The sequence below is a fragment of the Oreochromis niloticus genome, linkage group LG7 (assembly GCF_001858045.2).
Source record: "Oreochromis niloticus isolate F11D_XX linkage group LG7, O_niloticus_UMD_NMBU, whole genome shotgun sequence".
Lineage (NCBI taxonomy): Eukaryota > Metazoa > Chordata > Actinopteri > Cichliformes > Cichlidae > Oreochromis > Oreochromis niloticus.
In genome coordinates, this window is record NC_031972.2 from 30,891,977 (window position 1) to 30,918,601 (window position 26,625).

A 26,625-nucleotide genomic window follows, 5' to 3' on the forward strand; every position below is an offset into this window, starting at 1 on the left:
AACATCCCAGAGGCCTTTTTAAAATATTCATTTGCCTCTTGGCAAGTCCGTCCTGCTGACCTATAAACACCAGCTGCTATACCCAGGAGACCCATGATAGCAGTCACCTATGCAGGTAGCATCTTGTCCCTCCATTTTTTCAGGAAAAACATATTGGAATCCTTTATATCAGCTGCCTCAAAAATAAAGAATAATCCACTCTAAAAACACATTTAGTCTGTGCTTAAGTTTATAATGTAATGTCTTTACCAGGACTGTATCAAACATGTAGAAAACAGTCATATAGCAATGCCAGACACATTTTTCTTGTGGTTGCTGTACAGGACAAAATGCATTAAATTTAATGAACACAGGAACCATCTGGGAATAGCATTTATCCAGCACAGAAGTTCTGTAAGTCTGCAGTCAACAACGACTATTAATCAATTACATTCAAGCTGCAGCATCAGTGGCTGAAAAATGAAGTGTCACGCGGAAGTGTTACAAACTGCAGTTCCTTGATGTTCCTTGTGGCTGACTTCCAAAGAGGATCAATCCCCACATGCAAGTATTTCAAATCGTCAAACTTTAGAGCAGAAATAAAGAAGCAAAGACTCTGCATAGTTCCAAACATCTGTCTAGCAGAGATTCATCTGTTCTCTCATGCTAACAGGTTATCTCAGCCCTGCACTGTCATAACACTTACTGTAGCACACACGACATCACTTCATTGCACTGCACTGTTTGCCACACTGTTATACTGAGCCACTTGAATGTCAGCTGGTATTTGCTTTGAAGTTTTTGGAACATTTAGGAAGAAATTTTTTTATTGTTTGTTTTGCTTCGTTGACTTAGAAATATTCAATTGTTTTATTTTCAGTTAAGAGTCGTTTTAATCTCATCGCCTGCATCCACGAGGTTTTTGATAGTGTTTGAAGCATCAAAAATGGTCGCGTGTCATTCTGTCTGTAAACACGATATCACGTGTGAAGTTTCGGATGAATTCAGATAAAACTTTGTAGAGGTGTAGAGTGGGGTTAATGACTTGAATGATTTACTGATTAATGATTTATTTGTTAAAAATGGACAAAAAGCCTTAAGTTCTTACAAGCGCGGTGTGTAAAGATTTAAAATCTTTACACACCGCCGGGTGGATGACTGGATATGTAAAGCGCTTTGGGGTCCTTAGGGACTGTTAAAGCGCTATATAAATACAGGCCATTTACCATAAAATATCATGTAACATTTGACCTCTGACCCCTCCTTGGAGGTCAATAGGCTGATCTAAACATCAAAACGATAATAATTTTATATAGAGCTATTTAAAACTGTGTTTCTTACTGACAGTGTTTGTACTGACAACATATAGGCACAAACTGAATGACATATGGGAAATTATAAAAATCACATTCCTATACTATGGCATCACTGTTTAAATACGTAACAATTTCAATGTTTAATGTACAATGTTAAAATAAATAAATAGAAAAAACCTATGATCAAAATCTTTTTTCCCCTTTATATTTTTTTATTAAACATTTCATTTAATTTTAGTAAACAATGAGATTTACTATATGTCAGGTAGAATGGGTTTCAACAGAGTTAATAAGAAAAACCTGGAATTTGTACCTTTTTTTTTTACTGCACTAGAAACTTCTGACAGCAAGTTTAAAAACAGCAAACAAAGCAAAATGAATATATATGAAATGCAACACTTCTCCCTTGAAAGTAAATACTGCTCAGCGAGTGAGCTCTCTTTTTGGAGGTTTGAGCTTTTGGAGTTTTTCATGTTAAGATAATTATATATTTGGTTTTATCAAGCTGCATTGTACTTATTTAACCTCCTAGGACCTGGCGTCCACATATGTGGACATCACATTTTGGGTTATTTAGACCAAAATACTCAATTTTGCTCTACATGGGCCTGATATCCACTTACGAGGACATTATCCTGCTACTGTTCTATCGAAATTTTAAACAAATATCCTCATATGTGGCTCTTATTTTTCTTAAAAACAAAAATAAGGTAAAAAAAAAAAAAATCTGGTAATTCTTTGTTTTTGCATTCATCGGGCCCCAATCAGCCCAAATATCAAAGAGAAATTAAAAATGCATGTCGTGGAAGAGTTCGGGTCTTAGGAGGTTAAGGTATTTATCATATGTTTGGTGCATTTTTAACTGCTGTGACAAAAGGATTTTCCAACTGCGAGATAAACTATTTCTGAAAATGACTGTCTTCCTGTGCAGTTAATTACACCAAAAGCCAGTCTAGGAAGTTCGTGGACCTGTTTTAGTGGATGAAATTCTAGTATTAAATTTGTATTTCACTTATCATTAATTAGATGGTATCTGATGCCCCAATATAGTCTATGAGTGCTTGCTGGCTGATAAATTCACGCTCTGGTGTAAATGTAGTCACCTGTGGCTTCAAAAACCAAGATGGCAATGACCATAAAACGAAATGAATCCACAAACTAACGGGTAAATTCCTGGTAGCTACTATACATCCATCTTTTATATAGAGCATATGGTTAAAATGATGCCAGTCGCTATACTGCACTTCAAATTAAGAGAAATGGTGAAATGCCAGTTAAACACAAACTAAAGTGTAGCCACACCCACTCAGGTAATTCTCTGATAGGCTCCTGGGAAATCTACACTTTGTAAAAGGCATATTTCATTGAATCATGAAATTCAGATGTGCTTTATTCACATGATGACTCACCTGCATTCCTATGATGGCGTAGATAAAGAACAGCATGGCAATGAGTAGGCAGACATATGGCAGGGCCTGAAAGCAAACACATGAATACAGACTAAACACGCTCATATACTGCATGGCACCAACAATATCCATTTTATACACACACAGACACACACGAGGCACAGTGCCTCTTTTGATCTCTTCGTCTGTGTCTGTACGCACATACACACTCATAAATCGGATTCTCTACAGAGCAACAAGCGCCCTTCTAACATTTTACGGTATTTATTTAAGAACCCGAGCAACGAACCTGACCTGCTGGGTTGATTCTTTTCAACCAACTATTTATATGGCTGCAAGAAGGCGGCGAACATTTGTTGTAATTAAATAGCCACCTTTTAACACTCTGAAGCTACTGTCCATTTTCATTGGGCTTAAAAGCTCTCACCACTGACATTAAAGCTGCTATAAATTCCCTGTGCTGTGGCCCCAGCGCTCCACATTTAACTCAACTTGTCCCAGGGGATTTAGAGAACAAAACCGGCACGGTGTGAAAATCTAAACTGCTGTCTGCTGAGAGCCATTTTGTTCAATTTGAACAGGAAAAAGCATGCCTAGGCCTGCTTTTTGAGCCCTTTATTCCACTAGTTGTATTGTATGAGATATACTTTCATGCAAGAGCAAATAAATCTGGCTCAGATTGCCAGCCCGTGTGTCTTTCCAAATTTACAGTTTCTTTCTGCAAGTTTACACACTTACCAACAAGCTTCAGACTCTAACTCGGATGTTTATAATGTTTCTATGTTACTCAGTTTTTTCCTTACCTTGAAGGACTGAACGAAGGTCCACAGCAGGATGCGAATAGTGTAGCCTTGTCGCAGAAGCTTGATGAGACGAGCTGCTCTGAACAGCCTCAGGAAACTCAGGTTGATTTTTTCTTTCTGGGAAAGAAAAACAAATTATCTGTTATTATGTACCAGATTTGAGGATATTTTTATTAATAATTTATTAAGCTGGTAGCATACTGCAGTACATTTTTGTAGACAATTTCAGTTTTTTTTTCTTTTTTGCTAGAGGGAAAAAATGTGTACTGAGATTTACAGTAAAACTCTATTTTAATGTTCTCCAAGCTAACCATGTACAATTTGATCTAATAGCAGAAAGAGTAAATAAATAAATAACAATTAGCAACATTAACCTGAAAATCAGTTACAAGGATGCATCTAAAAATGCGTGACAGAGTAGCCAATGTCAAAAGAAGAACTATGAGAGAACTCCAGAAAGGTTGCAAAACTATTGCTCAAAACACCTTTTAAAACTGACAAGAATGTCTGTTTCCCTGGAAGCAGAATACAGAGAAATGAGGGGTTGCCTAAGACTTTTAAAGACTACTCTCTTAGACACCCATCCTATGATCTTTTGGGATAGGTTTCAGTCCTCCTGCAACCCTGAACTGATTAAGCAAGTAAAAAAATGGATAAATGGATGGATCAGTGGGATGATATACTGTAATCTAGAAGCAATACAGACAAACTAATATTAACAAGGTTATTATAATGAACTAAAACTGACATTAAAACTAACTGAAACTAAACTGAATTAAAAACAAACCATCAAAATAAAATAAAAATAAAAAATAATTAGAAACCACAAAACTATATTAGCTCTGATCCTAATTGATCCTTTCGTAGCTCAGAACTGATCCAGCTGAATGAAATGTCATTAGCTGAACGCAGCATAAACAAGGCAGGCCAAGAAGTATAGCTCAACCAAAATCCAAGCAGACCAACTGATTTCGGTTAAAGCTAAAGCAAATGTACGCTATTTAAGTTACTACCTACAGTAGCTGAACATCTGAAAACCGCTTTGCAACCCACCTCCACCTTCACACCTCCTTTTCACACTGAATCAGTGTCATGTCTGTTGCCACTGTTTTGTACAGGGAGCCTTGCTGCTGCTCTCGCAGCCTTTGGCTGCATGCACATGGAAGGCCAGAAAGGTGCCAGAAAAAAACGCCAGGCTGCCAAATATAAATTACTGCTGATGGAAATAACAACGTTCTTTTCACTGTAGTGGATCTGACTGAACTGTACATTTTCATATTAAGGGCTTATGTAACAGTAATTGCTGTAGAAGGTCTGATTACTGTTAAAGCACACATTTCATGCTACATTGGTTTAAAAGGTCTTCATTTATATGATCTCACATTCAAGGTGTAGTTAGAAACTTTAAACTAAAGCCGTGGAAGAGAACAGCGCACAGTGACGGGGGAACTGACAAAATCAGTGGCCAACAAGGAAAGCCACTTACCGTCTAGAGGTGTCAGATGTGACAGAAGGGGCAGAGTGAGGGCACAGGCGCCAGGAAAGACACAGCAGAAGATGAAAAACAGTGGGGGGAAAAAAGCAGCGAGAGAAAAGAGACAGAGAAGAAGACTAATGATCACAGGAAGAGAAAGTCACACAAAAGCTGACTTTGCAACACAGAAAGCTAAAGTAACCAGCCTCAGTCCTCAGTCCGCACAAATACTTTGCATCTGCTGTGATTAAAAATAGGAAACTAAATGTTCAAGACTGTAATGTTTAATGTTCAAGTCGTGTGGCTTCCCTTGCTCATGTATAGATTTTTATGATGTCATATTTTTGCTATGGATTTGTTTGGCTGATTCGAGGACTGAGACTAAGAGTACAGCAAAGCATGACTTCCACACTGATGCATTTGAAGCTGGAAAAAAAATAAAATACCGACATTAAGCAAAAACACATGCAAATTAATGCTACAACAGCTCAAATTTTTGTGAAAGTCAGAACAGCAACTAAATGAATAATTTGACAGTTGGGAGGAATTGGTGATATTTCTGGCTTTCAAACCTTGAACAACAACACCAAAAAAGAAAAAAATAGAAAATGTGAAATCAGCAGTCTAGGTTGTCAGATTTTTTGACAGTCCAGGCTGCTTTGGTGGGTATTTTTCATCATTTTTTCTGGCTTTTTATACACAAAAACATCAAAAAATAGAATATAGATTAATCATAATAACAGTATTTGAACGCTTGCATGCCCAGAGTAAATCACTTCCACTGTAGCAAAATATTAACTTTGATTAGTCCATTATCGTGATAACAGTTTCTCTGATTGGACTAAGTCTGCTTCCTGTGTCACAGCATGCTGCTTTGCTGTTGTGCTCCTACAGCTTTGAGCATGCACTGAATTTTGGTACCCATGTAGGAAGTGACCCATGGGAGGTAGGTGCATGCAATGAGAAATGTAACTCTTACGTTTATCTCTGTGCACAAAATGTCTGTAATGCTTCCAATCACAGTCACAAAGTCAAACACATTCCAGGGCTCTTTCAGGTAGTTCTAAAAGAAAGAGAAAGAAGAAAAGTGGATGTTATAGTTAACCTTTAAATATTTTATACAGTATCTTCATCATAACTAACTGCTTTTAAACCGCTTTCCACCCTTTCATGTGTACATTCGAATGAAAAACGGCTGTTTAAATAGAGCCTTCATTCAAAGGGCTTTACAAGTTGGCTCTCGTTCACATTCACAGTCATAAACTGAGAGTATTACAATATTTACACCTGTAATGGACAACAATAAAACATCAAACTAATTGGGTTGACCTGTCTGGTGAATGTGAGTGCATTTGTGTAGGTGGATGTGTGTGTTTGTTTGCATGTGCACTTGTGTAAAATGCCTGGTGTCATTTGTAAAGTAAATATGGGCACTCCATTCTGGTCAGGGTATGCGTATGTTTGTGCTGCGTTAGATTTGTGTATATTTATTGCATATTTATTGTACTAAATTAAACTACCCTGATGCTTAGGACTAATAAGGAGGTATCTGTCCATTGCACTCCATTCAGTCTTTAGATGTGCCTGACGACTTACCACCCTCTACTCTAAATATGGTCACGTTTTGCTCCAACGGCATAAGATATTAAATTTAGCTTTAATCTAATAATAAAAAATCGGGAGCTCAGGATTATCAATAGATGTGAACAATTGTAATCCATAACTGAACTTTTAATAGATATGTCAAAGTTGCCTATTACATAATTTTCCCTGCTTTAACCACAATAAACCAAGTTCTAATGCCAGTTTAAAAACATGTTTAATTATAGATTACATAAATTATTACTATTGAGCTATTCCTTTATTCTTATGTATTTAATTTCATCTTTGTAATAAACTGACCAGACTGGCAGCACTGTGGTTGCCCAAATTCATACTAAGACATCTAATCCAAGCAGAAATTCTATGATCCATTTTTCAGCAACATTCCCCCTACACTGCCTCATTTGAATGAGTCTCCTGTGCATCTACCTCCCTTACGTTCACACAAATCAACTTTGTATGTGCTTACATTACACACATTCACACACATAAATGCTAACACAGTCTTTTGCATAACTTCCGAGGCTCTTCAGACTGGTCAGTCATCCTGTTCCTCGGGGCAGAGGCTGCTGCCAGGGCCTGCAGCTGCTTTTTGAAGAGCTACAGTGGCAGCAGAGCATTTATGATGGCAGATGTGAGCGCAGTCATCTGGGCTTAACAGCTAAACAGGTGGAGGTAAGTGGTGTGTGAGAAAAGCTATTTAATAAATGGGCCTCGCAAATGGAATAGAGCCTAAGATGAAATGCTTCGCTGGAGGCCAGACGGCGCCACATTGGGAGATTTATTTCCTTTGTGCACTCTTCTGTTTATCTCCCTCTTGGTTTTGTTAGCTAACCCTTCCACTTTCTGAAATTAATACAAAAAAGCAAGATTTTATTTACTGTGTCATAATGCTTGAGGTGAGATCCATACAGTCTTCTTAAAGAGAGACTGTGCCACTGAATAAAAGATACCTTGAAATCAACTTAACCTTTAGAAGAACCAAATCACAACTCTTTAAGTGTAAACTGGAACATTTCAGAACCATCAATAGCTGCTTGCAGAGTACAGCACAGTATACAGACTTACAAAGACAACTCACCAGTGGATTGAAGGCAATAATTTTGAGTATGCACTCGAGTGTGAAGAGGCCCGTGAAGACGATGTTTAAGTATTTCAGCATGGACTCGTACACATCTGGAGCGCCATAGAACTGAGGACAGAAGATGAAACATGAAACACTGAATATCTGCTCTTTATTATCTTTAATTATATTAACAATAAATGTGTGTAAAATTGACTTATTTATTGCACACTTAATGCATGGATCAGACACCCTCTGTACATGATACTGAAAACTACAGCTGTAAACGCAACACCAAAACACTGCAGATCCTTTTTATTCATGTTTATTCACTCCTGTTCTGTTCTGGACTGCTTGCACCCACCAGAGACGTCTGCATCTGTCAGGTCTGGCTTATTAAATTTTAAACATCTTACATATCAGAAAAGGCTTGTATTGCAACTGCAGGTGATTTCACTGACATTGAAATGATCTGGGGTTGTATGTATCTGCAGAGTTCATGCAAGACTGCCATAAAGACGCCACGATACTCTTTAGCCATGTATCGAAGAGATAAAATAGGACTGCACATGATCAATTATTGTTGCTGCTTGGTTTTGAATAAAGCACGCAGTGGGAACAAAAAGTTTCAGGACTCAACCCATAACAAGATTCCAACCATCTCGTCTATGAGATTGCCTCCTTGTGCACCTCTCAAATGCTTTTTTAATCACCCTCTTATGGTCCTGTTCTAACTGTTTGTATTTGCTCTATGATATCACCATATAATCAGGATCTGGGGGGTGGCATGACTAGGAACAGCTTGTTGCTTTCACTAACAGTCAGAAAATTGTGCATCAAAATTGCACCCCAGGATTGACTGTCGGTGATATGGCACCAACACTAGTTCCTAAATTTGTCTCCATGGAACTTTTCTGCCCCAAAACTAAATTTGAATTAAATTTTTAGTTGACGTTTCCCTCCATGAATCACCACCTCACTGTGGTGGAGGGTTTTGCATGTTCTAGTGAGTCAGCCCTGGTAGGGTCTCACAAAGCAAAATGGTCCTGGGTGAGGGGCCAGGCAAAGAGTGAAAACACCTGTGATATCCAAAAGATCAAGACTATCCCTTAAACATTCAATACTTAGTATTTACTGTTACTTACACTTATCTAGGTTATTGCAATGGTGCTGTGTTTATTGTGTTGCTCTCTTTTTGCTTGTTTTCTCTTTTTTGGGGCATCTTTCTTGGCCTTCAGACAATAATTTTGATGGCTAAAGAACCAAACGGGAAAGGCAAAAAAAAAGAAAAAGAAAAAAAAGAATGGAAATTCCAGACAGGTTTCTGAAAATTACAGCCATGTAGGATGCAGTTCAGAGCTTCCCAAAGAGACAACCTTGAAGGTGAACAAGAGCTAAACTTAGGGTTTATCAGGATTCATTGTTAGTTTCTATGGCTCCATAATGGTAGAAATAATCATTCAGACCAGATGAGATAACCCGGATTACCTGAATAATTAGAAGACGAGTAAAGGAAATGGATAAAATACAAGCTCTTTTGCTTCAGACTAGAAAGTAATGTAATGTAAAGTGTCAATAGTTAGTTGCTAACAACAGTATGTCTCAATGCCAGACCACCGTTGTTTTCATTATTGCCTTTAAAAGTAAAAGATTGAATGGTCGTTTATAAAAACATCTCCTGTAATCCTTTTTGATATTTCAACAGTCTGTTGTATCAAATTGGGAACTGCATAAGTATCGCTGAACCAATGCACTACTTTCTCTGCCTCAGAGGTGTCTGAAGGGAACTGTCGCATGCCTCATTAGTGGGAGAAAAAATGACCTTCATCATCAGCACGATGGTGTTGAGGGCGATCAAAGTCATGATGGCATACTCGAAAGGAGACGACACCACAAATTTCCACATTTTGTACTGGAAGGACTGCTTGTTCTCTGGCATGTATCTTGTCAGCGGCTTGGCATTGATGGCAAAGTCAATACAAGCCCTCTGAGAGTTGAAAAGACAAAACAAAACAGATCGGGTAAGAACACTCTCTGATGCAACAACTTTATATCTTTCATCAGAGAGAAGAATTCAAAGTTTAAAAATAAACAACACTTGGCATACCACTACCGACTTTTCTAAGTGTTTTGTAATGTTAAAAGAAGATACCACAAATTAAAGTTCTCTGATCACTAGCCAATACATCATAGAAAGAAAACAGCAGGATTTTCACAAAGTCCCTGTGAAGAAGAGATGAAGGGAGTGAGAAGATAAGCCCTGCTGCTTTCTTTTTAAGAGCAGGGAATTGTCATGTTTAATGTGATTTGCATAGTAGAGACATTTAGAAGAGGATCCGCATGAGTGCTAGTCTCTCTGAAGAAATTACCAGTGTCTTTGTATTGTGTGTTATTTTCTTCTTCCCAGAACACCCCCCCACAAAAAGAAAAAAAAAAAAAAAAACACACACAATAAAGTGCATTACTTTCCACTCTCACCTCATTCTTTTCCAGTGTACATTCCGACATGGCCTTGTCTCCCTGCTCCTGAAAAGTTATGATGATCAAAGCTACGAATATGTTGACAAAGAAGAAGGGAAACACCACAAAGTAGACCACATAAAAGATGGATGTCTCCATGCGAAAGCCTGGACTGGGACCCTGGTCCTCATATGTGGCATCCACAGAGTGCTTCAGGACACTAAAAAGAAGGAAAGACTGAAATCATTTTCAAACCCATGTAGATTTCTTCCTGTTGAAGTGTTGAGCAGGTTTTGGTTGCTTGCAGGTCAATGGCTCAATAGAAAAATAACAGAAGAGATTTTCAAATTTAAAGATGAAACAGAACCATCTTGAAAAGGATAATATTCTGATTATACTCAGAAACCTTGAAAAAATTGGCCAATGCCAGCAGAGGCTAAACGGACATCCACATAAGAATCAACTGGATGTGGTAACCATAGCAATTGGATATAGTACCCATAGAAAGTCAATGACATTCAGCGACTTTGAATAACAAAACCTTCCTTCACTTTGAGGCAAGCGATTGAAGTGACTACCAATGAGAAAAATGGTAAATACATTGGAGATTTAACTAGGCAACTGGAGCTTAGAATATCTGTTATTGGCTGAACATCAGCGCTTCTTATGTCCAACCCTTAAATGTGTGACCCTTTAGTCAGCAGATGAGGTTCCTTCCATGTCTTCTGTTTAATGTATTAATAATATTTCTTTTCTTTTTCTTTTATACATTATCATTTTAGGTTAAGGCTTTTAGGTTAAGAACCAAACGTTATAAGGCTGTGTCTCTGGCACTCATATTGCAGTATCTACATGTGCAATGTACTAGCATAAAACTAATCAAGAGTCCTTCCTTGTGATTATGGTCTTATTGAGCTGTCACAGCTTGTTTGAAAGTCTGTGATTTTCAGCTGTCATGACAACCTCACTCAGTTTAGCAATCTACTTTTCATTTTCAGGTAAGTACATGAAATGCCAAAAACCAAACAGGCATCAACGACCTTTGACAGAGAGAACGATGAATCTGCTTGTGGTACTTCAGCCCAAGCAAAGGCATTAAGGCACAGAATGGCAGACTGACATCTATGCAATGAGACTTGATTGCATATTAACAGGATGCACAGTAATTAAGTCTGGGAGAAATCAGGTACATTTAAACTGCACAGTACAATCTGGCTCCAGGTGTGATGAGTGCCTTTCAGGATGAATCACCAATGGAAATTTTAACTTGAAAAAGTCACGAATGTTTCCTATACTCAAGCACTTACTGTCAGCTAAAAATGTGAGCAATATTTCTTTCTACACCAATTAATCAGATTTATTAGTTTCATATCTTTAATGATAAAAACCACTTGGACCTCCATCTAGGTGCTACTGAAAATGATATGCAGGCTGTCCTGACTTACACTGGCCAGCCCTCTCCGGTGGAGACGGTGAAGAGTGTTAGAAAAGCCCACAGCACGTTATCATAGTGAAACTCGTACTTCTTCCACACTCTGGGCTTTGCTGTTACTTCATCCCTGTCGTAGTCCAAAAACTGACCCCTGAAAGCAAGAAAGCAGACAGAATCAGTTGAAAAGATGTGACAAAAAAAGGACAAAAAGGTGAAGGAGGAAGATGTAGTTAGAATAGACAACAGTAATAAAAACAGTAATATAAACATACCTGCAGTCTTTCTCCAGGGTCTTGGACTCGTCACTGCAGTAGAAAAATTTCCCCTTAAAGAGCTGAACAGCAATCACAGCAAAGATGAACATGAAGAGGATGTAGACGATGAGGATGTTGAGGACGTTCTTCAGAGAGTTTACAACGCAGTCGAACACAGCCTGAGAAAAACACACGCAAGCGCACACACACACACACACACACACACACACACACACACACACACACACACACACACAGAGAACTGTAAAGTTCTTGACTAATCAGGCCTGTCAGATCTAAAGACCTCACAGTACCTTATTATCCTAACAGAGTGCTTTTCTCTCAGGCTCAAGGCCTACTTGTGATTCCTAGAGTATTTGAAAGTAGAATGGGAGGCAGAGCCTTCAGCTTTCAGGCCCCTTGTTATGGAACCAGCTCCCAGTTTGCATTCGGGAGACAACCTCAAGACAACTTTTAAGCTTTCCTTTCTGACAAAGCATATTATTAGGGTTCTTTTCACTCTGTGTGTTTTACGTCATATGGCTGCCTCTGTCAGAGGTTTCTTCCTGTTAAAAGGGAGTTTTTCCTTCCCACTGTCGTCAGGTGCTTGCTCATAGGGTGTCATGTGATTGTTGCGATTTCATTCTAATATTGTAGGGTCTTTACCTTACAGCATAAAGCATGCAGTTTTTGTTTTTTTGTTTTTTTAAATTGATACCATATAAAGAGAACAGAATAGAAATTAAACTAATTGGATTTAAGGTATTTATGTATATCTTCCAAACTGTAACCTCCAGGCTGAAAAAAAGTCATCATAAAAGTGGCAAGCAACATGCAGTACCTCTCATGGCCACTTGAGGCTGCCTCCGAAAGGCAGTCATTGCACAGAGACTCCTCTGTTAAAATGCCTGACTTTAAAGGAACAATAAATGTTTACAGGCTGATTCTAAAAAACTTTTTTGATTTCTATATTTTATTTACTCTTTCATGAAACAATTTAAATTTTATAAATATTTAAAGTTGTGCTATTTTTGGCTTAACCACAAGGGGTCACCACAGCAGTAAGGTTACATCAGGAAGGACACCTGGTATAAAAACCCTGTGTGGTGAACGCTTGTGAATAAGGAAGCAGCTGAAACATTATTTTACGGTTTACAATGATGCATTATTAGAGATGTAGCTGCTTTGACAGGCAGGTTGGTGCAGAAATGGGGACGATACAGTTGCCAGCTGTCTGCAAGACATCACCTAAACAAATTCACACTACTGGGATGACATTTCAATTCTGTTTGTAATGCTGACATATTCACTTTAAACAAAGACTATATTCCTAAACCAACGATTTCTGTTAGATGGCTTTGTTTCTGAATGAAAAGCTGTTGTAGTCTCACTAGTAATCTGGATCAAATGTAATCTAGACTAACCACTTTGTGGACACAGTCAGCTTTGTTCTAAACCCAGATATCTTTCCCATCTTCCACCTGCAAACAGCAGTCTGTGCCTGTCACTATCTCTGTCAGCTTGTGCTGGGATCTCTTTGAGAGATGAAGTGCTTTGTCGATCCATTCTGACATGTATGCAATGTAACCAATGAATATGCTGCTACTTGAGTGACTCCCATTTAGGCTGCTCTTACTCCAGAGTGAAGACAGAGGTACTTTAACCAGCCTGTCCTGTCAAACCACTCTCCCTAAGTATCCAAGAAGAGTTTTGGATGGGCGTCTGTCTGCCACCTTCGATCTGTCTCAATCATCTCACTATTATTAGCCCAATCAGATCTCTCATCTTTTGTCACATACTTTTGTCCACACAGCAGAGGGAAGCTGTCATTTCTGTGTCTGAGACAACAAATGAGGAAAACAGGATTCTGTGTAGAGCATTGTGCTCCCAGTGTAATTCTTTATAAATCTAAATAGCTGTATCATGGTAATATATTATATAAATTCTAACTATTGATTTTAAAGATCTTCAAAAGTCTCTGGAGTAATCAATTCTCCATAAGCTCAGTATAATTAGCGCAACACCTCCAATAATGAGGCATGTAATCCTGGAGTTTTTGTAAATCCACATAAAAAACACCACATTTTTTTCTTTAAATTAAGTGATTTTCTTTTTTCTTTTTTAGAAACACACAATTTAAACATATTTTAATGAAGATAAATAGAGAAGAACAGACTTCACTTCTGTGGTAACCCAGTTTCTGCAAACTCAATTTGAAATAATTGCCAATTCATCACAAACAAAAGAGGAATAGCTGCCAGCTCAAGACTGACAGGTAAATGAGCACCAAATAAGCCAAACTATTAACACTGCAAATGCAGCAATCAAGTCCAAATGATTAAATATATCGCATAAGCCCATCGCTAAAGTCATAAAACATTGGCTAAACAATGAGAAATCATCAGTGTAATGTGTTACAGTGCATTAAGTATGTGTTTCACTGTTAACTGCCACAAAACTCCTTTGAGACCCAAGTACTCGCCTACTGTAGGCGTGTAAGGCACAGAATATAGAATTTAGTATCTAAGCATTTAAATCACTATTGGAGTATAAAGAATTTCTTCACTGGCACTATCTTAAAATTTAATATTTTGGTAAAATAAGACCTTAAATACAGGTGTTCAACAGAACAGGGAGTAGCTGCTGGTATTTCTGACCCCTCTAAAAGTAGCCGCTAAAAAAAGTAACCACATTGAAGACAAGCAGAAGCTGCACATTTATTGGTGATTTGTTATTGTTCTTGAGTACACAGACTCCCCAAATATTAAAGAATCCAATTTAAGATTCCATTGATCACTTTTAAATCACTCCATGGTATGGCTCAGCTTTACATCTAGAAACTGTTAAACCTTTATTATGGACCCAGCAGATCTGACAATCAATTGTTGATAAAGGTTCCACAGCCCAGGCTTTAAACAAAGGTGGAGCATGCTCTTACTGCTTTAGCTCCAACTCTGTGTAACAACCTCTCTCCTACTAAAGTACCAGAACAGCTAAGTCAGAACTTCAGACACATGGTGAATATACAGAAGGTAGATTGAGGCATTTCAGAGACTGTTTTGAGGTTGTTGAGGTTGTTCTGTGGCTCTTAAATCATGTTGTAAGTGTTGTGAATCCAAACCTGTCACAATGAAGCAAGAATCAAACTTTTCATGTCTGATTTGGTAGAGTAGGCTTTCTGAGACTTTGTGTACCTCCCGATTGTGTGCAGGAATGTGTCAGAGACGTATAAGGAGGAGGCATGAAGTGCTGAATAGATCCAGCTGATCAACAGACAAACCAGGATTCAAACACAGAGCAACACAACATGTGTTGTGTTAGTTCTGTTGCTCCACTGATTCTTGTAGACTTTCAACGTTCAGAACGCTTTAAACTGCGTGGTGGCAGGTCTATCTATTACAGTATAAGTGCAGTTAAGTGTTTCTGGTTTTTCTTGGCTGAATAGACAAACTGTGTTTTGTCATGTTGTTTTCCACTTGCCTCCCCTTTGTCCTCCACTTAAAAGTACAAAAACTGGGGATAGGAAATTAGCTTTCACCAGGATTTGTGGGCCAAATCGGCAGTCTTGTGAGCTGTTAACACGTAATTGTTAACAAAAAGATCTTTTTATTTCTTTTTTCACCCGGACACTACTCACCTCATGACTTATCCCATTGCAGTGAATGTAAAAAGCATGCCATTTTCAAAGTTGTTGAATGTGTTGGTACGATTTGTGCTGTTAACCATTATTTTGAGGCATTATTTTTTTATTTTTAACATGGATTTGAAAAAGTGATTTGAAACTGAAATTCTAAGTTTGATATTCAAAAAAAAGAAAAAAAAAGAAACGTGTTTTAAAAACCAAATGACTTTGTTTTCACACAAATCTGCTTATTTTTTACCATTTACATTTTTTGTTTTTGGCTTCAAATGCAATTTTTTCAGTTTCAGACTTTTGGCCCTGTGTTTTTTGTTGTGGGCGTGTATCAAGGTTGAGAGGGGGGGCATACAGTAATGATTGACAGCTGCTGTGTTATGCTTGTAACAAGTTAAAAATTAGCATTTTGGTTTAAGATGGCCATTGCTCTTTCACAGGATGCCGGTGGCACCTGCCAAATGTTGAGAAACACAGTTTCTGATTATCCAACATGGACTATGTTGAAGGGTGAACTCACAGTATGCCCTAAAATACTGTTATCTGATTGGCTGGTAGAAATCTAAGAATTATTTTCTGTATATCATATTGAAAATGGAATCCTCCACCTTAATACAGCTTTAATCAATCAATCCCCTGAAAGAGCCGTGGCCATTTTCAACCAAAATGCTCATTTTTTTAACTCCTAACAAACACAGCAGCTGTTCCTATTTAGTCTATGCCCCGCCTCTCCCCCTTGATACACGCCCACAACAAAAAACACAGGGCTAAAAGTCTGAAACTGAGAAAATCATTTTAAACTGAAAAAACTGAGGTTGGAAAAAAAAAAGAAACGGCCAAAAAAAAAAAAAAAGCCCAACAACAACACATTAAAAAAATTAATAAATCAAAAACATTCACTATCAAATGAATAAAAGTTTTGACTCTGATTTAGCGACATACTTTTTACACTCAAATTAAAACCGGTAATATATGTATACAGTTGCCAGGACAGCTGCTGAGCTTTTTCTGGGAAACAAGAAAAATAGACAGTGTTGTTTCTAATGTATGTGACTTTAGCTCTGTTAAAGATGCTCTGAAGACATATCAAGTCTTACATTTTAAAACTGTAATTTTGTACATGATTTAAAAGCGACATTGGTAAATCTGACATATCCGTTCCTTGTAATACTGTGTCCAGCTATCAGTGACTGCTGCACCAGCTGCTCTGTGGTTCTTTTGGTTTTTCCTACAGACTTACAGAACGATCTGTGACAGATTCGATTACCGTACCTTCAGTTTGGGCAGCCTTTTAATGGTCTTGAGTGGCCGCAGGACCCGGAGGACCCTCAGGGACTTGATGGTGTTGATGTCCTTGCCTTTTGTCCCTCTGTGCAGATTGAGAGTACAGTTAGTCTGGGTGATGTAGTGCAGCAACACTCTAAACCCTTTCAACTCAGGCTGCATTAACAAGAACTGACTGCACTTCGCCAGGTTTATATTGTAGGATGCATATATTCTGTTAGTAGAACACATGCATGTGAGTGAGTTATGTTATTCTACAGAAACATGCTTCACCAGGCTTCTCTTCTTACCCAGATACACATCTTCCTTCCTAGTTTTCCTTCCTTTTTCCTTAGCTCCTTTCCTTCCTATCTACTTCTCTGCCTTTCTTCCTTATTTCCTTTCTACCTTCCCCCTTCCTTCTTTCCTTCTTATCCTCCTGTCCTTTCGTCATTCCTTCCTCTCCTTGTTTCTATATCTACTTCCTTTCTTCCTTTTATTTCATCCTTTTTGTCTTTTCATTGATGCTTCTTTTCCTTCCTACCTTTCTTCCCTTTCTTGTTTATTCCTCATTCTTTTGTCCTTCCCTCCTCTCCTTTCTCCTAATGCCCTTCTTTCCTCCCAGTATAACTCCTTACTATGCCTGTTTTCTTCTAATCATCTTTTTTTACACCTTCCTTGTACTAACACCCCTGGTTCCTTGTTTCCCTGAAACCTGCTGCCCTTTCTTTCTTCCAAACCTCTTATCCTTCTTTTCATCACTTTTTTCTTTTCCTTCCTCCCTCCCTTTCTTCTCTCCCCCTTGTTGGATCCCATCCCCAGCCTTCTTAATTCTTTCTTTTCCTTATTCTATCTTTCCATCTTTATTTTTCCCTTCCTTCTAACCTTACTTCCTTCTATTATCTTTTCCCATCCTCCTGTTCATGTTTCTATAACCACTTCCTTTCTTTCCTGCCTTCCTTTATTAATCCTTTTCCTTTTTCCTTCCTTATTGCCCTTCCTCCACTTCTTCATTCCATCATTCAGTCATCCCTTCCCTCCACACCTTTTCACTGCTTACTTCTGGTACAACCTTCCTGACATTCAATATTTCCTTTCTTTGAAGATTCTGACCTTCTTTTTTGTTTGTTTCTTACATGCTTCAGTGTATTTTCTGTTTATTTTTCTGTTTCCTGTTATAATGTATTTTCTTCCCAACCCCTTTTTAAGCCTCTTTCCATTTTCATTCCCTTTGTTCTTGTTTTCTTTTCCTTTAATCTTTCCTTTGGTCTGTTTTTTCCATCTTCAAAATCCACAACAAAAGCTATTCACACAACAGTGAAATTACACCCCTTTCATTTCATACTTCAAGTTTTCATTGAAGGACTATGTCTGGTAGTGAATTGTTTCAGGTATTGCTTCCTTGGATGCTTCTTCCACAATACAAACTAGCGTTGTTTCTGTTTAATAACACACATAATCATCCTGCATTTTTACAGTAAATGCACAAAGAAACTGCCGCAGGTGCAGGAGGCAGTTTCTTTGCAGGAACCACTGCTGTCACTGCAGACGTTGCACGTTTTGATCACTAATTATGGGAAGTAAGCGTGGGGGTTTAAAAACTAGCCGTCATGGTAATGACATACAGTTGAGCCATCATTCACTGAGTGACTCTGGCCAAGGATAGTGTGAGTGTCAAGGAGTTTTAATTAACACGCATTGTGGATGTCAACTGTATATCCATCATGCATATTTCCTGTTCTACCACATCCCAAAGATGCTCTGCTGGATTGTAATCTGGTGGCTGTAGAGGACCACTTGAGTACAGTACAGTGTAATGTTCAAGAAACCAGTTTGAGATGATGTGAGTTTCGTGACATGGAGTGTTATCCTGTTGACCACTGTGCTCAAGAAGGCATGGACAATGTCAGCAAAATTACTCGGGTAGGCTGTGGTCCTTAATTGGTAAAGTGTAAAAAAAAAATGTACCAAGAAAATATCCCCCTACACCGTTACACCACCAGCGGCCTAACATTTGGATACAAGGCAAGATGGATCCATGCTTTCATGTCGTTTACACCGAATCCCCCCTACTATCTGTTGTAACAACGTTTACAACATGTTGCAACATCATTTTTCTAATCTTCTGTTGTCAAATTTTGGTGAAATATAGTCTCAGTTTCCTGAGACTATATTTACCGCGGTGAGTTCTTCTGCTCATGGAGCCCATGTACTTTAAGGATCAACTTGTTCTGCATTGCTTGGTTGTAACAACTGGATATTTGTGTTACTCTTTCTTTTCTATAAGCTGGAAGCAGTGTGGCCATTCTCCCCTGACCTTTGACACCAATAAGGCATTTTTGCCCAGAAAACTACTGTTCACTGGATATTTAATCTTTTCCAGAATATTCTCTGTAAACCCTGCCTGCATGGTAAAATCCCAGTATATTAGCATTCATTATATCTGTTGATCAGTCACTTAAATCACATTTTTTCCCCCCATTCTGATGCTTGGTTTGAAGTTTAGCAGGTTGTATCAATCATGTCTACATCCCTCAATGCACTGAGTTGTTGCCATGTGATTGGCTGAATAGTTACTTATTTAGAAGTTGAACAGGTGTACCTAACAAAGTGGCAGGTGAGTGCGTTTTAAATGAAGAGTTCTGTAAAGAACTCAAACTTTTGGTTTACTCCTGTCTGGAAAGTTTTATTAGTTCGAGATACCCAAAAGCATATCACAAGCTTTTAACATTAGCATACTAGGCTAAGATGTCCTCGACCTGCAATAGTAAAAAGCATATTTCCAAAAACGAGCATGTTCCAACTATATCAATAAAATGGGGATACACCTTAAATTTAAAGCACAATCCTTTCCTCTTGTGTCTTCTTTATGGGTCATTACCTGGAGGCTAGCCTCTTGGCACATTAGAATTAGTCTTGCAGCAAGAATAAAAATAAGATACAGGCAAACAAAAACAAAATGTAGAAACAAAGCTACAAAGTTTTAACATACAGTAATGCTTTCTTCAATACCTTACCCGGCTCATAGTGTGCTTACCTATTTTAACCACCCTAACTGTGTCTAAACCTCTCAGTAACCCTAAAACCCAGCCTTAAAAGACCTTTGGAGAAGTGAGGACAGGACAAAAAGTTCCTCTACAGATTGGGAGCATCAGAGCAAGAACAAAGTGAAAATGGTTCTCATTAAGGTAGCTGGACAAGCACAGACACACTCGCACAGACCCAGGTCAGTATGTCAGCGCTTTACAGGGTCTCATTAAAAAGAAAGGATTGTTATTAGGGACTAGGGGACTCAGAGAAACCCACCAGAATAATGAACATAGCTATTTTTTTAATATGTGGTGACTGGCGAGGGAAGGACAGAACTCAAACCGGAAAGAAGCATGGTTCCAAAATATTCTGCCTCTAGGGGCCTTTCAAATTCTCAATAAAAAAATCTAACAAAACGGCATGCGGCTCTCATGCTTGGATAACTTGGATACTCTGGCATGCAATTTGCAAAGTCAATGCCAGTCCTGCTTTTTAAGGACCTCAACACATTGAGATGGCAAGAACAGTCTCCCAATAGCTTTCAGAAGCGCCACGGGGGGGAGGAAGATGAAATGTGAGCATGAGTTGGGCACGGGCGAGGAGTTTGTGTGTTCATGTCGATGCACCACACATCAGCGGTGATTGCAACGTATTCAGCACCCACACATATGAGGTCATCTGGAGTAGCTGAACTTGTGTAGCTGCTGCTCACTCATGAAAGAGAAGATTTCCTGTTCAGACACGTAACATCTGACGTCTAAAGCTGCATCAGCAAAATCGGATGCGCAAAGCTCCTGCTATCTGTTTCAAAATTTACAGAGGACTCAAAGTTCTTGAGGAATTTCGTATAATGTATGTTTGGCTTATTATTTCCCATTTTTAATGGTAATAGTGAAGGTTTTCTTTGACTATTAGGAAAAGCTGAAAATGAGGGTCAAAAATCACATTTTAAAAAATATCTCCAACACAATCCGTATCGTAGGTCAGCCTTTCTAGTGTTCATTTAGAGCCTCTAGTGCATAAGCAGCAGCTGGTTTGCATATTTTCTCCATTTTCCTTTTTGCTTTCTACTAATGGGAGTATTTTAAAATCTACAACATTGCAAGAGGACACTGTTAACACACTCTTCACCCAGTGTAGCCCGATCGCTGCTTCCATTTATTCAGAAACATTTTTAAAAGGTTAAAAATATGGCATACTCTAAAATTCTGTCTTTTTCAAAAACAAATATTAACAAAGCAAAAACTCTCTTTTAACAGAGAAAAACAGATGTCTATTGTGATTTTCCTTACAAACACGACAGGCTGTGAGGAACAAATTAAAAAAATTATTTAAGGTGAATTCATGAGAGAAGCTATAATCCTTTATTGGCTGCCCTCTAATTCCATAGGCATAAAGATGAAGATGAAGGTGGAGGTTGGTAATCTCTTGGATATTTAACCAATAAAATTGACTTTAGTCATGATTAAAAGAGAAAACTGATAGGATAGGTAAGGACTTAAGCTTTGATACAACTGATAACCTGAGTTTCAGACTCCTGCGGCCCAAATCCCCGTCTGTGTGTTGATTAACTTCTGAAAGCTATGAGGGAGAGCTCCCAATATTTCCTTTTTGTCTTGATGTCCCAATACTGGGACAGGAGAAAAGGTTTATAAAAGGGAGGGAAGGGAGTCACATCCCAAGCACTTTGGGATGAAGTTCGACAACGTAAACCTCGGAGGCTGATAAGAGGAATGTTCTGTGTTTCACAGGTGGAGGGTAAAAGGGTACGAGGGGTTAAAAAGAAAAAAAGTAGATACTGACAATTCCCACCTGGCCACGCTTTGTTGCGATCTGATGGGGAAAAGAAATGATAAGCATATGCACGCAGACAATACACAAAGACAGACAGCAGCATGTAAAGCAAGACAGAGCAAAATAAACACTTTACACAGATATCACCCAGGCCTGAAGATATAGTGACAATTTTGGTGGTTCAAACTTCAAAACACATCAAAGGAAAACAAAGATAAGAGACAAAAAAGTGACTTTTAAGTAAATTTAAAGTAAACACCCTTTTAAAGCAAGATAAGCTGGATGAAATATTCGGAAGAAATAGTGTTTGTGGATACTGAATATGAGGGAAAATCAAATTGATGACATGAAGATGATAATAATGTCATGACTGACTGCATAAACCCTGGAGTTAAGAAACATGGTCCTACAGTAATTCTGTTACATTGCAGTTTTTTAGTATGCTGAAGATCATGGGTACGGAGCCAAGACGCCAATGCGGATCTGCAGCTATATATACTCTGATCATGTGGTGTATTACTACTGCTGCGGAAAATATTTTAGAAAATTTGTATAAAATGCAAAATAATAATAAAGGTAATAATGTTACAGAATGTTGTACTGACATTTGCATTTTACCATTTCTGAAGCAAATAAAAACATTTTGTAAATATGTGTCTTTGAGTTTTACATTTTCTGTGAATGATTTGTTTGACAGTTTTATCAATTTTAAGCTGGGACCGATTAGTGGCTACATGTTAGTTTGCTCTCTACGAATTGTATATAAAAGACGAATGTAGCAACAGTATCACTGTTCATCCATCACCCATTAGTTTGTGGACTGCTGTTTTGAAGCCTCAAGCAGAGCGGTTTTGCCGTAGCCATCTCGCTTGAAAGTGATAAACAAGGTGTGGACCTGTCTGAAAGCTGAGCACCTCTCGCTCAAAAACTAGTAATTATTAAATTACTAAAGCTTTATTGTCCTTTTTACTAATAGTGAATACCATAATTTTCAAAATTAACATCATACTGTATTAAATAAGACTAAAAACAAGCAATTGAGAGCTTAATCTCATCAAGAAAATGTTCATTAAGGTCACAGATCATGCAAGGAATACATTCATTTTCTCATAACCTTCAATATAGCTGCACTTATTTTTGGAACCAAAGGAGTCGCCACCTGCTGGCCATTAGAAATAATGTTCGGTGCCTAATTTTCCTAAAGTTGTTACAGGTCAGGTTTTACACTATGGACACATAAAGACCTCGAGTTTGTCTTCTTCACTGCTTCTTTACGACAAAACACAGCTTTTTAAGTGAGATTAAAAATCATTTTCAAACTATAAATTTCCATGAAAAAAAATTGTAACAGAAAAATTAGTGTGGATTAACAACTTTGAATTGGATCGGTCAAAAAGTTATCACAGTTTTTAAATAAATTTTGACCTTTCAGTTGAAACACAATATTAATATATAAAATCGTTTTATATTTAGACATTGATCCTAAAGTAAGCACCTGCAAAAACTCAAAGCAATAACTGTGCTGGATGTTTCAAAACAGACAGTTCACGTAAGAGGCTTACAACTTGCCTTCCTTTTTCCTGTGTTTAGATTAAGTATGAAAATAAGATCTAAATAAAAATAAAATGTAGGTTGTCAGGCATCACATCTATCCATTAGACCTGGCGCTGCGAATGGAGCCTCTTACATGGTTGATTGGTGTGAATGAGAGTTGATTACAGAGCTGACGGGAGAAACAAAATGCCAGACAGGAAGTGAAAGCTGAATGGAGGGATGAAGGGGTTCAATCTGAACTCCTGAATATCATTAACTGTGCATTATTGGTAAGTAAATCCTTCATATATCATTCACTCTGTTTAATAGTTTTTATTTAGCTCTTTTATTTATTTGCATTGTTATTATAAGCAGCATCATTCGGTTTCTTTGTGTTTATAATGATCTGAATCACCCTATGAAAGCTCAAATGTCTGATATGTTTTTGAAACAGTGTTTTGTTCACTCTCAGCACTGCCCCACTGTGCACTGTGTACGTTGTTGCGGCTAATACACATAAAATATGTCCAATAAACGGAAAATGGGTAATTGCTCTTATGTAACCTGAATACAGATGTAACACAAACATAGTTACATAACACAAACAGAGGAAATGCAATGTCTTTAATCGTGACTGTGGTGGCGATGATAAGAATAGAAAGTAACAAAATATGACATTTGTGCAAAACATTTAGCTGTGAGAAGACAAAAAAAACACCTTGCTGTAAATACCACAAGCTAAGGTGGAGAAAAACTGATTCAAACGGGCAGATATGCACATGAATAAACAGACAGACTGACAGAAAGAGCAGGCATTACCCCATAAGGCTCCTGAAAGCAATCCAAGCCAGAAAACAAAGAAGAAAGAGAAAAAGTGACAGAGAGAATACAGAGAAAGAGTCAGCAACAGATAAAAGACAGAGACAAGCATCAACCTACAGCTGGCAAAAGACAAAAAAAAAAGGGAAAAAGAGAAATCAGAGACAGAAAGCGTTACAAAGAAAAACACACAGGTGACAGGCAACTGTGGAGAGTTTCAGTCGGTGTGTGAAATAGTGGCAAAAAACCCTGAAAACATTGTTCAAAACAAAATGTGTGATCACCAGCTTTCTCAAGAGACCCAGAACTCCTCTGGCTTTGGAAAACATTTATTTACATCATTTCCAAACCAGTTGTATACTGAGATATACTGAAATACAGGTAACAAGAATAAGTCTGCTACTGATACCAGTAAGAATGCTCACCAATACAGAGTCAGTTCCACTGAGGATACAGTGCAAGTGGGGATTTAATTTTGACTTACACCACAGTATCTAAGGGCAGGTTATACAATAAAAAAAATGCAATGAAAAAAATCTGGCCCCTTTCCAGAGTTTCTTCTTTTACCTAAATTTTTGTATTAAATAAAGATAACCCACGTAAATGCAAAATTTTGTTTTTACATTACTATTATTTCATTGATTAATGGGAAAAAAGCTATCCAAACCTAACTGGCTCTATGTGAAAAAGTGAGTGCCCTGCTTGTTAAATCATGAATCTTTCTGTGATTAACCACATCACATCGTGGCACAGTTGAAAGAAACAGCTGAGAAACAAAGTCATTGACATCTATAACTCTGGAATGGGTCACAAAGCCATTTCTAAGGCTTTGGAGCTCCAGCGAATCGCGCTGACACCCATTATCCACAAATGGAGAAAACTTATAACAGTGGTGAACCTTCCCTGGAGTGACCAACCTATCAAAATTACTTCAAGAGTGCATTGATGACTTATCAAGGAGGCCACAAAACAACCCAGAACAACATCTAAAGAACAGCAGGACTCACTTGCCTCAGTTAAGGTCAGAGTTCATAATTTAACAATAAGAAAGAGACTGGGAAAAACCCAAGGGAGTGTTCAAGGAGAAAACCACTGCTAGCCAACAAGAACACAAAAGCTCATCTCACATTTGCCAGAAAACATCTTGATGGTCTCCAAGATTTTTGACAAAATATTCTGTGGACTGACGAGACAAAACTTGTAACTCAAGTTAACTTGGGATATTCAGTGAGTCCACATCTGAATGGCTCAAAAAAATCCAGACAAAAAAAAGGAGGTTTTGGAGTGGCCTAGTCAAAGTCTGGACTTCAATCAAATTGATGTGCTTTGGCCATTGCCAGGTATCGTAAACACTTGATTTCAGGTTACTTTTTCACATAGGGCCAGGTAGGTTTGGATAACTTTCCCATTCATAAATGAAATCATCATCTGAAAAAACTGAAAAATGAATTTTGTATTTACCTGTGGTTATTTGCAATTGTTTGTGTTTGATTATCTGAAACGTACAAATGTGCAAAAATTAGGAAATCAGGAAGGGGACAAATACTTTCTCACAACACTGTAAACAGTGCGGTTGCCCATACCATTGACTGTATATAAAAAATGGACAAAACATGGTCACCATGTTATCACCTAATGGTTTACGCCATTGTTTTGAAGCCTAAACATGAGCATTTTGGTCATCATTCTAGTTAATTGTCTATGACAAGGTGGTAATGCCCTTCTTTATCATCAATCCAACTATAAATGTGACCATATATTTAAAATAAATACCTGACCATATTAAATAAGACTTAAAACTAGCAAATGACATCATAAACATTTTACAGAATGTATAGAAAAGATGTGTGGAAACATTGTTACCTTTGCTAAACTCATTCATACCTAAATCATGCACAATGTAAATAAGTTGATGCAGTGTTTTATACACAGTCTATGATCCATACTATGTTTGAACTTCTACTCTACTAAAAAGAAAAATAATATTCATAAGCAGATTCTGTATAAGGTATTAAATCCAAAGTACCAACTAGATGGCAGCTAGAGTCCGACAGTCATGGGAAAATCCAGTCCTTCTGTCTCCACCTGAACCTTAAACCTATCAGCCAAATTGTGCATGACCTATTAGCCAACTAGCAGGGAGGGGCTGTGAAGACTTTATGTAACAATGAAAGCAGCGTTTGACATAGTCATGGCAGCAAAATAACCGCCGGGCAACACAAAATTCTTGGAATTCATGGGAAAACAATAAGACGAGCACATTAAAATTCATAATGCTCGTCCACTTCACTGATGGATAGTGGAGAGAAGGCAACAAAACAAACCATTTGGCGTTTTAATGATGATGGTTTCCACATCTTGTTATGTGGTTGGTGTACATTATATTCAAGCGCTGCTGGGATGATAAAATAATGAACAGAAAAAAATTCAAGGGAAAGTTGACTCACGAGCAGGCAAAGGCCACCAGAGCTCCGCTGACCACGATGAAGTCCAGAATATTCCACAGGTCACGGAAATAAGAGCCAGGGTGGAGAAGCAGTCCCAGGTCAATCATCTGGAGTCGCAGAGAGTGATGGAATTGCAGAATTAAATTAGACACATTAGGATGGAGTGTTATCTCCACATAAAGCCACAAAGCCAATTAGTAATGTCAGTGACATGCTATCCACAGTTTGCTGGCCTTTTCATTAAAGCTCAGATGTGGTTATAAGGAGGTCAAAAGCATAAAGTAAAAATAAGTCTAACAAGCTAAATTTGGTT

General features: G+C 38.0%; 1 protein-coding gene across 1 annotated transcript in view; it reads right to left on the bottom strand.

Annotated features, from left to right (window-relative positions):
- Window positions 1-26,625, bottom strand: part of cacna1bb (calcium channel, voltage-dependent, N type, alpha 1B subunit, b) — a 205,377-nt gene that overhangs the window by 29,114 nt on the left and 149,638 nt on the right. The window contains exons 28-40 of the mRNA XM_025908900.1: window positions 26,313-26,419; window positions 23,866-23,877; window positions 21,532-21,552; window positions 16,699-16,795; window positions 11,811-11,971; window positions 11,552-11,689; window positions 10,125-10,326; window positions 9,469-9,633; window positions 7,665-7,775; window positions 5,961-6,044; window positions 4,994-4,996; window positions 3,508-3,624; window positions 2,705-2,770 (exon numbers count right to left, since the gene is read on the bottom strand). Coding sequence (XP_025764685.1) covers window positions 2,705-2,770; window positions 3,508-3,624; window positions 4,994-4,996; window positions 5,961-6,044; window positions 7,665-7,775; window positions 9,469-9,633; window positions 10,125-10,326; window positions 11,552-11,689; window positions 11,811-11,971; window positions 16,699-16,795; window positions 21,532-21,552; window positions 23,866-23,877; window positions 26,313-26,419 — 1,284 coding nt within the window. The remainder of the gene's footprint in view (window positions 1-2,704; window positions 2,771-3,507; window positions 3,625-4,993; window positions 4,997-5,960; window positions 6,045-7,664; window positions 7,776-9,468; window positions 9,634-10,124; window positions 10,327-11,551; window positions 11,690-11,810; window positions 11,972-16,698; window positions 16,796-21,531; window positions 21,553-23,865; window positions 23,878-26,312; window positions 26,420-26,625) is intronic.